At 31.1% G+C, this 14,662-nt stretch overlaps 1 protein-coding gene across 3 annotated transcripts in view; it reads right to left on the bottom strand.

The window, feature by feature from the left end:
* Positions 1 to 14,662, bottom strand: part of LOC145670996 (multidrug resistance protein homolog 49-like) — a 150,445-nt gene that overhangs the window by 9,400 nt on the left and 126,383 nt on the right. For all 3 annotated transcript variants that reach the window (XM_081739632.1, XM_081739634.1, XM_081739633.1), the window contains 6 exons: positions 14,306 to 14,407; positions 11,788 to 11,949; positions 9,628 to 9,831; positions 7,866 to 8,107; positions 4,351 to 4,507; positions 804 to 998 (listed from right to left, as the gene is read on the bottom strand). In XM_081739632.1, coding sequence (XP_081595758.1) covers positions 804 to 998; positions 4,351 to 4,507; positions 7,866 to 8,107; positions 9,628 to 9,831; positions 11,788 to 11,949; positions 14,306 to 14,407 — 1,062 coding nt within the window. The remainder of the gene's footprint in view (positions 1 to 803; positions 999 to 4,350; positions 4,508 to 7,865; positions 8,108 to 9,627; positions 9,832 to 11,787; positions 11,950 to 14,305; positions 14,408 to 14,662) is intronic.

Below are 14,662 nucleotides of genomic sequence, written 5' to 3'. Positions count from 1 at the left end.
AAATAAAAAACAATTGCAATGAAATATAGGACTTGTGTTTTTAAAAATACACTTCCTCTTTCGAAAACTGTATCTAACCTTTAACTGAAAGGGAACATCACTAAATAACGAATAAATAAACAAATCTCCTATACTTTTAAAACACTAATGTAGGTAATTTGTATACATATTTGCTTTGTTGAATTTATTGAATGATATGTTAAACTTTCAAGTTACGAAATAGTCTGCAACAATAAAGAAGCAATAATGGTCATGATAATGATAAATACGTTTTCCAACATTAAAAATGTACAGAAAAGTAACACAGTATGAAACTTAAAATTGTAGATTTATAGTAGAGGTTCATAGTAATGTGAAATACAAATATACATTTTCCCCTATGTCTTGCAATTTGATTCCTATAGAATTAATAATTTGTTTCGATTTCCTCGCGGCACACCAGCGGCCCATTTGCGGCACACCGGTTGGGAAACGCTGCGTTAATTACTACGCCACCCAGTCGGGCCAGCCTACTTCCCAGAACAGACACCCACTCTCTTATTCTCGAGGACGGTGTTCTCATCTAGGATCATCTCTTCTGGAAAGTGGACTGGGTGGCGTAGTGGTTAATTTTTCAATCATAGAGATCATGTGTAATACAAACTTATAAATGTTGATTAAGAAAATTACTATAGAGCTATCAAAGCTACGGATCTTACTTTGAAACATTGAAAGAACTCAGACGAAATTGGAACTGATTCCATTAATTGTAAATTATTTTTTTCTGATCTAATACGGTACTTAAAAAACAATCAATATCTTACCACATGTCCTGTTTCTGGATCATAGAATCTCATTAGTAAATACAAAATTGTAGACTTTCCAGTACCTTTCGGACCCACAATTCCTATTTTGTGTTTTGATTTGATTGTTAAGTTTATATTTTCAAAAACTTTCCTTTCTTTGGTAGTTATATAACTAAACCGCACGTTGGAAATTTCCATATGGCCAACATAATCCTCAAAAAAGAAACAAATAAAAAAGATGGTTAAAATTTTCTTGAATACGCCTTTTGAATGTAATAGATTAGAGCTTATCTTCTTTAAAATTTTGTTATCTTATGAGTAGGTCAGATGTTAGGCAAAATGTTTATTCCTTAATGTTACAGATATAATAAAAAGAAATCTGTTAATTTTTTCTGGGGAGGGAGGGGGTATTTACTTCAATTTCAGCAAAATTTATTTTCGTCATTTCACTATATATTGCTTATATTATTGCTTAAATTCTAAATGTTACTTATACTTTGACTTTTCTTCAAAATTACGACTTCGTTGCGGTAAATGCATGGATTCTTTGTTCAAGGAAAGTTTCTACCTGTTCCAAGAAATTGAAATGTAACAGAAACTAACTTATGTCTAGGACAGGTGCACTCCGATACAAGGAGAAAATGTCGCGAGAAATGTGAATGAGATATACACAATAAAGACTAACATTTGATCATTAGTTAATGCTAGTAATATCAAAATGGGCTCCATTAACATTGTAGTTGGCATGTACTGAATATTTTTATTCCTAAAAATGTAGCTATATTCAGTACAAGGAGTTGATTAAGTTCCAATAAAATCACTTAACTATTACAAATATGCTTGGAAGCGTTTTTATTTTATCATATTTAAATATAGGTTTTACAAGCAACAGAAAAAGCTTAACCATGGGCAACCCTCTGTCCCCGTTGTTAACTAATATAGTAATCATTTCGATTCCAAAATTTAACAAATAGAATTAAAATATACCAAATATTTCCTCTATGTAGATGATAAGACGATGATTTTTGTAAAAGAAAGTAAATAATTATAGTTTCTCTTTGATAGATTATACAATATCGATTCCAAAATAAAATTTGCAGTAGAATTAGAAAATAATGATACCATAAATTACTTGAATTTAACCATTCACAGAGGGAAATATAAGTTTTGCCTGCGATCTTCAAGAAATCAACTTGTAGCAGTTCAGATGACCACAGAAAATCAGCACATTCTTATCTTACAAAATCAAATGTATGTATCAGTTTCTTCATTACAGTGTATGAACTGACAGAATCAGATCATGATTTTAAAAATGCTATCAACCATAGTTTTAACTTAAAATTAAGTGGTTACGATACAAACATATAGGACACACTGTAGCTGAAAAGTCTGTAAAATATACCCAGTCTAATACAGAAGAAAAGTAGGTTGCGATTCCGATATTCCCAAGTTTCAAAACTTCCGATCATCATTGGAAAGGCATTGACCAATACAAACAATATTTTGATCAAGACGTTTAGTCTGGGCTTTATGAAGTTAGCTATGTATGAACAATGCATGCCGACATGACAAACGAAATATCAAAACTAAAATTAAGGAGTATATTAGAAATTTTAGAAAAGAAGCTCCACCCATTTCAGGCCTTTCCTAACCCTTCTTTCAGCACAAACATAACATAAATAACCATTTCAGGCCTATCCTAACACTTCTTTCAGGACAAATGTAACATAAATAACCATTTCAGGCCTATTTTAACACTTCTTTCAGCACAAACGTAATATAAATAACCTTTCAGGCCTATCTTAACACTTCTTTCAGTACAAACGCAACATAAATAACCATTTCAGGCCCATCTTAGCACTTCTTTCAGTACAAACGTAACATAAATAACAATTTCAAGTCCATCTGAACACTTCTCTCAGTACAAACGCAGCGTAAATAACGATTTCTGGCCAATTTTTAACATTTATTTCAGCACAAACGTAACAAATATAATCATTTCAGTAATTAATATTTTTCTGACCAGAGTATGCACTTCTTTATTAAAAATAAAGTATTTCGTAACAGTTTCCATAAAACCATTTCAGCCATATCTTAACACTTCTTTCAACCCAAACGTAACACAAATAACTATAACACTTCTTTCAGCAAAAACGTAACATAAATAACCATTTCAGATCTATCTTAACACTTCTTTCATCACAAACATAACAAAAAATAACCATTTCAGGCCTATCTTAACACTTCTTTCAGTACAAACATAACACAAATAAACTCTGTTAAAGACAATAAAGATGATCACGCGAAACGTATATTTATGAATGAATGGACTTGTGTTTATAGGAAGGATTAAGAATGTATAAATATTTTCGCGTAGATGCAACCTGTATCTCTTAAATGTTTTAAAGTTTTCATATTAGCGTTACGCGAAACGTAGATTTATGAATGAATAGGATACGGATAGCCAATGTTAAAGTTATAGATAAAATGAAATCCTTCAGTTTTACGTTTCACGGTTATACCGGCTAGGTGATGATGTGATGAGAAATGAATGCAATAGTGGAATGAATAAAGTGGGAGAAAATGGAAGAATCCCGAGAAAACCCACGAACACGGTGTTTGTTCACCACAAAGTCCACTTGGCGCGAACTGGGATCGAACCAGGAACCTCACTCACTAGAGGTTAACGCTCTACCAGTGAGCCACCGTGCCCCCTTGTTAAAGTCAGTTATCCGTGAAGAAGTTATCGGACTGACTCCATTTATGAACACGATCGAGTTAATCGCTCTATCTATTGCAATAATAATAATAATAATAATAATAATAATAATAATAATAATAATAATAATAATAATAATAATAATAATAATAATAATAATAATAATAATAATCAAAAGTCGATTTTTTCAAGACTTACCATGTGGTATAACGGACTTAATAATATTACTATCTTATAAGGCCCACTAGCATGATCTTAGTGACACCGTGGCTCTTCAATACAGATAGAGGGAACTTAAATAAAAAGTGGGATACTATTAAAAATAGCTTTCTTAACAACAGCTTTACATATTGATATTTCTACCACCAACAGAGTTACGTATACATGTCTACGTGATTTTATGCCACATGATCTGTTTTCTTAAAGTAACGGCACTGATAAAAAAAAAAAAAAAACAATTGAAAAAGCATGACAATTTAGCTATTACGAACATTATGTTTTGGAAGTTTTATTATTTAAGAAAATCAATTATTTGGTTAATAACTTACCATTTGCAGTACCTAAATTTTTCTAACCCATCATTTATAAGCGTTCAAGGAAGCTGAAAGCATGAGTTACAACTATAACATTAAAAACTATCATACTACTATTTAGTTTAATTTTATCTTGAATAATACAGGATGTGTTCTTTCCTAGTATTACCAACCAATCACCTAAGCTGCGTCCTATTCTTAGTTTCTTGCAACTTAGGTGAGTTCATGTGTATAAAATGTGTTCTTTTTGTACTGTAACTTATTGTAAAACTAGTTTTTAATTTTTTTTTTTTTTTAATTTTGGTGCTCTTACTGCATCCTGATTCCATGGCAATCCTTCAAACATGGACGTTTTTCTGTTTATCAGCTCTAAAAGATTAGATAACACATCTTTCGCCTTTGTATAATGTGGAGAGAAAATACATGCGTATACTACTGTTAAAGTGGCCATTATGATCGCTTCTGTTACTCTGAAAAGACGGAGGAAATTAATAAAAGTGAAATTAGTTGGAAGGTCAAACTAATCAAAAGAAATTAACTTTATAATAGACAGATGAAATCAAGAAGAGGAAATATCTTAAGAACATTAAGATCAACATACACCTAAATACTATATTGATAAATAATTATCGTATTTGCAATTTGTATAAAACACTATCCACAGTATAGCTAGTGAAATTTACTAAACCTACATTAAATCTACCACAAATTTACTAAGAAATTAGTACGACCAAAATTCTAATTCATTAACCCTAGAATTACCAAGTCTGTATCTGCTAGGTCTAGTACCGGAAAGAGTAGGAGTCAAATTTACCTGCGCGTTTTTCAAGTGATAGTTATACTATATCTATTGCATTTAAGTTAGTGGTTTAAACTAAACTAATGATAAGAACCTTTTCAAGTACTTCTACTTTATATTTATTGTAAAAGGTTACATATATATAACATTGTTTTTATTATTAAACTACATGCATGTGTTGTTACAATTTGAACTTCGGTTTTGTCTTGATCGCGTAAATATATTCGAAGTCCCCATTTAAAATATAATTTACCATTCTGTTGTAAGCTTCAGTGTTTAAATAAGAAACAGAAATAACAACTTTTGAAGTAAAAACAAAGTAAATTTTGGAATAAAAGGAAATTTTGACGAAAGCAAAGATGGGTTACACCTAGTACTTGCTTCGGGGTCTCATATCTGCCCGCATAAAAATGAAAGAGATGTTATTGAAATATAAAATTAACAAAAGTGAATATTACATTTAAACGAACACTGTAAATGATCAATAGCTCTTAGGAAACACTTTATCATGCAAAAAATTGAAAACGCGGACAAAATTTACCCCTTCCTCCCATGGTATTTCTAAGGTTGAAAAAAATAATGATAATCTTAAATCTTCATGTTCAAAGATAGTGTTTCTGCTATGCAAATTTATTTATTTAGTATTTATTAATAAACTGAGTAATTACAAAGTACGATTTTTATTGCATCAAAGAAAATCGAATTATTTTTAGCTTACGAAAACAATGCTTGGATGGTCTATTCATCCTGGAGTCATTGAAAGGTATTCACTTCTATATATATGTGCAATACTTCTTTTGAATGCGACTATGAAAACGCCCCCCCCCCATAAATTAATATTTGTAGGTGTTTTAATAACACTGTAAGCCAATTAATATAATGGTTGTTGATAAGGACCATAGATTCGGAAATAGGAAACTGCATCACACATGGAAGAAGAGAAAAATGTCCCTCATTATTGACCGATTTAAACTCCAAACATTAGTGAAGATTGAGAAGCCTCAGGAAAAAAAATATATATATGCCACGTTACATCAAAATCGAATATATATTTTACACAGGTTATCGTAGAATTCATATATATATTAATTGGGATAAATCACCTCTTATTCTTTACCGACATTAACCGCAGGCAGTGGGAGATGTAGGAAGCCTAAAGAAAAATATACTGTAACCAACATTGTAACCAACATTGAATAATTTTACAAAAGATGTCTTTGATTTCTTAAACATCGATGGTGCGGTAAATGCGCCTCTTTTTAGCCTTTAAAGTGCATCTCATAAAGGAGATTAGGGAGCGTCAAAGAAAATATGTATTACATTGCATCAAAACCTAATTTTGAGGTTCGGGGAACTTTTCCCCTTTTACCCATTTATGCTTGATTAATTTCAACAGCAAGCAACAAAGACGATAAGCAAGCCGTAAAGAAGTACACAATACTATGTATCAAAATCGGATAGTTTTCATAATGTTATCGTGGAATAGACAGACAGGCAGACGGTCACACAAATGCCGGTTGACGTGAATTATAAAAGTTCCTAGTTCCTTTTAATAATAATGATAATGATAACAATAATAATATGATGATTTGATTTCCGACGAAAGCTCATGTGGTTCGAATCTCACGTTAAGTAGTAGGTCCACGTTCATATAGCTTCGCTGCTGAAAGGGACGCTAAACTTCAATCCAGTCCAAACAATAATAACAGTAGCAATTATAAGCGTGAAACTTGAAAAGTTTACTTTTTTAAGTTAATATTACAGAAAAAAATTGAGATGTTTCTATCTTTGTGGAGAAAAATCTTTAAAAACATTGGTATAAATTTAGAAATAAGTATTACGAGCTGAAGTAACAAAATTTTCATCTATTAGTTCGCCTATTAACATAACTACTATTGCATTCTGAGCCAATTTCATTTAGACTATACACTAGGATCATATCGTTTTACTTAGTGGGAACTTAAACAATTCTCAAACTTGGAAAATATAGATGAAAATAACTGATCGCGTCAACACCAGATTTAAAATGAAAAACTCAAATTAACTTTTAGAGTATTTAACTTCACAATCATCATAAATGTTTACACCTGAAAAATAAAATTACTATTGACCAGTATATGGAAGATTGAGAGGCTTAATAGATACTTTCTCCTTCCATGAAAATACAAAAATCGAATACTTAATTTCTTATTTATACAATTAAGGATACCCAAAGAAAACATGTGCCATATTGCCAGGAGTTTCAAAACCTATGAGAATTTTAAAATTCTTGGCTTAAAATATACTCATAATGTTATTAGGATTTCAATCAAAAACAGAGATAGTCTACTCCGGATTTCAAATCCTTCATATATTTCCGAACGGTATCCTTAGCTGTTGGTTTTCATACAGAATGAAGCAAATTAAATTGAATAATCGTATCAAAGAGAATTCCAAACAATTTTTCTTATTTGAAGATATTAATGGACATACAATTCACTAATAATAAAAAAAACTTATCTAGCAAACGTCTTTATTTTTAATTTTAATTTGAGAGGAGAAACTATAATCTTACGCCAAGTCAGATTTATACATTCTTAACTTACACGGAAAGAGAAGCTTTCGTATAAATTTTGATTAATAATTAATAAAAATCCGAAATTAAACTCTAACTAGGGAAATTTAGATAAAAATATGTATACTGTTGTTAAATAATTACAATCTACCCACTAAACAAAAAACTTATTAAAGTTAGGAATATTGCATATCTAAGCGTTCACTTCGTAAAAAAGTGCTCGTCTGGATTACTACTTTAATAATAATAATAATAATAATAATAATAATAATAATAATAATAATAATAATAATAATAATAATAATAATAATAATAATAATAATAATAATAACGCAGTTTTATATTATCCACTCCCTTCCTAAAGCCTTTAAAACAACTTCGTCTTCGTGATCAATGTTGATGCTTTCCAGGCGAAATATTAAAGAAACTACATTTACTCACGCAAAAAAAAAAGACATAATAAGCTAAAACTTACCGAATTGCTTGACTAATAGTTATATTTTCAATTTTAGTAAAACTGTATGTAAACCACATTATTATAGAATATACCATAACTGAAATACAGTGAAATGCACCAAATACTAAGCCTCGGATATGATCATTGTATTGAATCCTCGGTCTGCGATCTTTAAACTCAGAATCATTAATGCTATCAATCAGTCGCATCGTTCCAGTTCCAGGCAGACTTCTGCAAAGTCTGAAAGTCTTTTTTGCAATCTGGTAAGAAATAAAGAAATGAAATATGTAAACCTGAAGCTTTTTGATTTACATAACTAACACTATTAACAATTGTTTGAATAATAATAATGAATTAATAACAAAAGAACTTAAAATTTTATGTCTGTGATAGATATCATTGCACAAAGAAAACTACATATGTTACTAAACATAATTTCTCTCTCTCTCGCCATATATAATGCGTGTGTGTGTATACTGTACAGGATGGGCTTGAATTAATCCTCTATTAAAAATTGTTTATAACTTTTTAAATACATAACCAAATTTCATGAAACAAAAAGCATTATACACTAGTTTTCGTAAATGGTTTATAATGTTTGTGACAGACCTCTCCAGATACTCCATTTGGTATTTCTAAACCATATATCGCTTGTGTTTCTCGTTTCTTCGGTATTTTCTTCAGGTGGTATTTTAGACCTCACGCTTATATATTATTACGGAGTACACTACGCTTACCAAAACTTCCTTCTGGCTCGAAACTTTCTCTGACTAATCATTTCTATTTCTATTTTTCTTTTTTAACTTTTATTTTATTATTTTTTTATTGAACCTTATCAAATCTTTATAATCTAAATCTAAATACCCTGGACAAAACTAACTTTGATATCACGAATACAAGACTATGTTGACTATGTTCCATCCACTTTAGGACAATTTCTTTTTTGAATATAGAATCTACATAGTCCGTTCTATATTTAAGCTGATTTTCAGCCATATTACTTGAGCTTTCTGAGATAAGTGGACGAATTACTTGTTTTTCATTGATTTTCCATTGGCATTAATGTTAATGTTTCGTGCATTTTAAAACTGTGTTCCATCCATTTTAGGACAGTATTTATTGAATGTAGAATCTACAGAGTATGTTCTATATTTAAGCTGAATTTCAACCATCTCCCTCTTTTGGTTTTTGAGATAAATGGAGAAATCTTTTGTTTTTAATTGATTTTACGTTGACATTAATGTTAATGTTTCGTGTTTTGACTATGTTCCATCCATTTTAAGACAATTTGCTTTTAAAATATACAATTTACATACTATCTTCTACATTTGAGTTGAATTTCAGCCATCTCCTTCTTTTGGCTTTTGAGATAAGTGGAGAAATTATTTGTTTTCCATTGCTTTTTCATTAACATTAATGTTAATGTTTCGCGCTTTTTTTTTTTTTTTTTTGTCTATGTTCCACCCATTTTTATTACAATATACTTTTGTAATATAGAATTTACATAGTCCCTTCTACATTTAAGCTGAATTTCAGCCATCTCCTCCCAAAGTATGTTCACATCATTGCAACCGGATAGGATCTTTGCTATTGCAAGCTTTCTACGCAGGAAACAAATATGCCATTCGCTTGTGTGAATTCAATATAGCAGACGAGGGCAGCGGAGCAGCTTTAAGTGCAATGAGAGAAAACATTACCACAAAAACTACTTTGCTATTAAAAAAATCATAATAAGTCATCAACTAGGAAAAGTTTTTATCATATTAAATATTCTATTTACCAAAACAAATCTCTGTAACCCAAGATCTTCTGTAGGTGATTTTCCAATTAATATTTTGACATACATGGCAACATCCAACATTAACAGTGGAACAAGAATAATTGCAACGACTCCTAATCTCCAGCTGTAATATGTAGTCAGAGCTATTGCTGAAATAACTGCAGCTGCAGCTTGCATCCAAGCCCCCAGGAACGGACATATCATCTGCAACGTATTTATTCAAAACAGACTTTAATCACTTAACACAAAAGAAAATAATCTACTAAAATAATGATATATGCGTGGATTAGTTAAAATACAATGTTACATTAATTAGTCTATGAATTCGTCTTAAACAAATTACAGAAAGACAAAAATAACATTTATTGTAAACCATGCAAGTGCATTCAGTCAATAAAAATCATATTTAATTCATATTTAATTTAGAGACATTATTATATTTATATTTTAAAAATTATCACATTTAGAAAGAAGACAAGCAAATAAAAGGTATGACACGAGACGAAGAAGGAATGCGAAGAAAAAACAAAAATTAATAATCAATCAATATTCATAAATTTTTCTTTCTCTCTGTTTTTTCCTGGTTATATATTCACAATGTAAGTATAAAAGCTTCTAAGTGCCTATTTAATTAATTCAGCGTTTTTGTTCGTAACCATCATGTAAATACCGTATATTGTGAATATACATAGTTACCAAAATAATGGAAACGATTGTGATTTCAAAACGTAAGATGTGTGAAGTGGTAGAGCCTGTCCATTTCAAGTGTGCCCTCGGAAATATATGAAACATACTTCGGCTCCACCCCCGCCTCCCTCTTACGGAGGGAACCTTCCCTTTGCTTTGGGGAAAGAATGAATGACCTCGGCTGTATTGCCAATTTGTCATTCAATCGTTTGGTCTTGGCGAGTAAAGATCATAGGCTGCATAGAATAGCTAACAAAACAGTCCACAGCGAAGCCTATTAATCTGGCAACCCTGTCCATATCCAACTATTGAAGGATCTCTCGGCCAAAACAACTTGTCCATCCTCTTTCGAGGGAAATACAGAAAAATATACATCGACATCAGCGCCACCAGGGGCACACTTGAAATAGAAATGCTCTAACACTCAGCATGTGTGTGTAGCGCCAAGCCGTTCCTAGTGGTGTGTTAACTGATCGTATGTAGTATGTCAGGCGGTGTAGAACAGAGATGTGTTTGAAGCAGCAGATAATGGCAATACAAAATTGAAAACCTTTCTGAGTTTGAAGAGGTGCAGGATTATTTGGCGCAAGATATCTAAGGCAGCCAGTGTGCTAAGTAAGTCGTAAGTAACAGTGTCCTGCAGAACTTGGCAAAACAACATCGGCGAGGAGTAATGGATGGAATAGAAGCCTCAGTAACAGGAATCATAAAGCATTGAAGAGGAGTGTCACTAAAGACCGTTGAGTAATTGCGGTAAAAGTGACTGTGAAACTCAATCAATACCTAAAGCAGCTTATTGTGGGAACCACATTCCGACACAACTAGCGTAACTTGATTATTTGTGGTCGCTGCATTTCCAAACTGCTGATCACTTTATAATAACTATCAGTACAATTGGGGCATATTTCCAATATATTTCTAACACTTGTGAAATACTTTCGTATCTAGTAACGGTTTTTCAAGAGAAATATTTTAGTATTTTGTCCATATAACTTGGAAATGTGGAATAAATCGTATAGATTTTCATTTTAAAAGGTATTTTATTCGAATTCTATGGTTTTTAGAGTATAAAATTATTTTATTATGTAAAAAGCTTAGCTAAGGAGCGAGATAAGACACACCGAGGAAGGGGCGAAAAAACCCTGGAACAGTATGTATTATAATTTAATGGAAGGGTTTCTTTGTCTTTTTAAATATTAAATGCTACTATGTATGCTATAGCATTCATCAGTAAACATAAATGTAATTATTTTGTACTTCTAATTATTATATTTATTTGTATTCTACAATTATGCCTTAGTATTGAAGATAATTTGTCTCGCAATTTTCTGTAAACCTCGGCTAAGTATGAAACAAAATGGCTGGAGCTGGATCTAGTAGGAATTTTGTAAATAAACAAATGAATAAATGAAAATAAGAAAAGTGATAATTTTTACTAGAAGAAAAATATAAATATAAATATTTTGCAGTTACCATTTTAACATTATCTGCGTCGTAGAACAGCTTGCAGTTCAGTTTATCAACAAATCCTTCAACCCTGTCATACCATGCTAAATTCTGTTGCAGAAGAGTGCTGAAAAGGTTTTTCCGTAGTCTTTTACAAAATCTCTCTTCTGCTATTGTAAACATATATTGCTGAAAAGAATGGTTTAAATTATAAATTAAGGTCAACGAGAAAATCGTAATTTGAATTGAGATGATCAGATTTAAACACTATCTTCAAATAAATTATTTGTTTCATGCCATCAAAATTCTGAATGGTTTCCTCACTAGTCCAGTGGCTAGCACTTGTGCCTTTTGTGCACGAGATCCCTTGTGGGATCCACTCAAACGCAATGCACTTGAGATTGCACTTTAAAACTACAGGTCTTGTCCTATATATAAGATGCCATCAAATGAAAAGATCAATTTCCACGAAAAGATTTTATTACAGAAGCTAGCTACACAGATTCGCCATATGTGTTAAGACACTTTTTCACTTGAATACCAATTGATGAATGCCTTGGGATGGGAAGGAAACAGTTCTATCACAGCTGCCTCCAGGATTGTATCCGAAATATGGCATCATCCTCTGAAGTGTTTCTTCCTTGAGCTAAAAATGTGATAATCACATGATCTCAAGTTATAGTTCCAGCTCAAGTTCCAGTTCAATATTTAATAATTCAGTGTATTTATTTATTAATTTAATAAAGAATTGTCCAATTGTCCTTTTATGTATTACAAGAAATCTAAATACAGTTAATATGTTGGATTAAAGAAATTCGCAGACACCTCGAAATATGTTTTTAGGCTTGTTGAAGAGAACAGATGCTACCGAAGTAGTTTCGTTTAACCGAATCACTGAAAAAATCCTTTACTCGCGCATCGTAAAATTAAAATGATAAAAGACTGCTATAAAACGTTCATCCAATCTCAAGCACAAAAAATTATCAAGTTTTTTCACAAGCTAAATTAAACTTAATTGTTTTAGTCGTATGGCTTTAGTTTAGAAATGCTTCTGCTTTAATGTACAGTTTGGAAGTCAACATATGTTGCCAAAAACAGTTTTTACGCTGAAAATATATCAAGTATACAGTACTATATATCAAAAAACTTTTATTCTGATTTAACCCAATTTTTGTTCAACCGAAACATCCATCGCATTCGGTTAAACAGAATAGTGTATACCTATTCTTCAATTAATACACGGGAGCTTTTACGGGTGAGTTAAGCTTTTATTTGTGATTATGTTCTCTCTGTATTCGATTTCAAATATTCTCATATGGATATTTTATACAATATTTTGTGTTGTTTTAAATAAAATGTCCTTTGCTTTAAGATAATTCTGTATACAATTATAGAGTAAATAATACGTGTGACAGACAAAAGCTGTTTCTCCTTAAAATCTACACAATACTAAATATTAGCGTTTATTTTTCACATAAATTTTACAACCTGGATTGATATAAAATTCAGCAATTTTTAAAAAGTAGTTTCATTGCAGTTCAAGACAATGTTTCATTAATAGACTGAATAAGGAAGTATTCAACCACATTTTCTATAATAATACTAAAATTAACATCAATTTCTTTGACATTGTAATCAATAAATTCATACTCTACAGTGACTTCTATGAATTTAAGCAAAATGGAAGTAATATAAATTTAAAATTTTAATAACTATGTCCATTTCCTGATTTTCTTTGACATAATGAGTCCAAACAACAACAAGGAAAATAAGCAAAATGTCATTTCCATTTGTTGATAATTCCACTTGAGAAAACATAAGTGCGGAGTTTAATATCTGCAGCGATTAAGCTACTAACTCGCGGAAGGAAATGTGAGTAGAACGTTACTTTAGATGCATGCCCCTCTTTTCTGATGTAAATGAAGTTAGTTAAATTCCAAAAGTTTGCGCAAATTAAAATCACAAGGAAAGTTAATTTGGCAATTGGGTGTTAAAAAAAAAAAATAATAAAAAAAACTTGCCGTAACGTCCTGAATTTGTAGGCCTGAGCTGCTCCATGCTATCTGTTAGCGACTGGCGGAATTAAGTTCAACCTAGCGATAAACGCGTGGTCAACGCTCACGTGACTCCCCAGTTTGCCTCATTGACGACGCCGAAAGTTAGGGAAGCGGTCGGGGATCGAACCCAGGACCACGCGGACATGAATCCAACGCTCTAACCACTAGACTACGGGCGTTAATATTTTGCTAAAATGTTCATATTTAAGACAGAAAAAAATAAAACCTTTGGCTTTTACACAATTCAATGTTTGTCTCACTCATTGAAATTTGCTCATTTATGACAAATCGTATCATAATATCTTCTTTTGAAAAATTAAATTACATTAAATTCTCTCAGAAGTTTCAATTTTTCTGAATGATATGATAAACGATGATTAAAAATTTATGATAAAAGTTTTACAACAAAACAATGACTTAACTTTATGTGATTCATTCTCAAAATAAAAAAATGGTTGTGAAAATATAAAACTTCCTTTTTTTTTTACCTGTACAAATGTAGCAATCCCAGTAATAGCTCCTGCTGTTAGAAATATACGAACGTGATACATCATGTTAATATCTTCAATTCCATACTTAAGAGCAGCTGTCTAAATTCAAATAAAACGTTAATTTATTTACTTTAATAAATGTTTAATATATAAAATACTTTTGTAAGTATCACATGACGCAAAATAATTAAATCAAACTGAAATTTCAACTAATCTAACAAATAATCATGCATACCTTGAAAAATAGAATTTAGACTCTAATTTTCCTAAACTAGGCTTGTTAAACAATTTTGTTCAACAAAATCTATATTTGCGCTGCAAGTAATTGCCAATATTATAGGCAGGCCCGTATTT

This window comes from Thermobia domestica, chromosome 15, assembly GCF_964235325.1.
Source record: "Thermobia domestica chromosome 15, izTheDome1.hap1.1, whole genome shotgun sequence".
Taxonomy (NCBI): Eukaryota; Metazoa; Arthropoda; class Insecta; order Zygentoma; family Lepismatidae; genus Thermobia; species Thermobia domestica.
The sequence above is the reverse complement of the archived record's forward strand: the minus strand, read 5'-3'. Positions and strand labels throughout refer to the sequence as shown.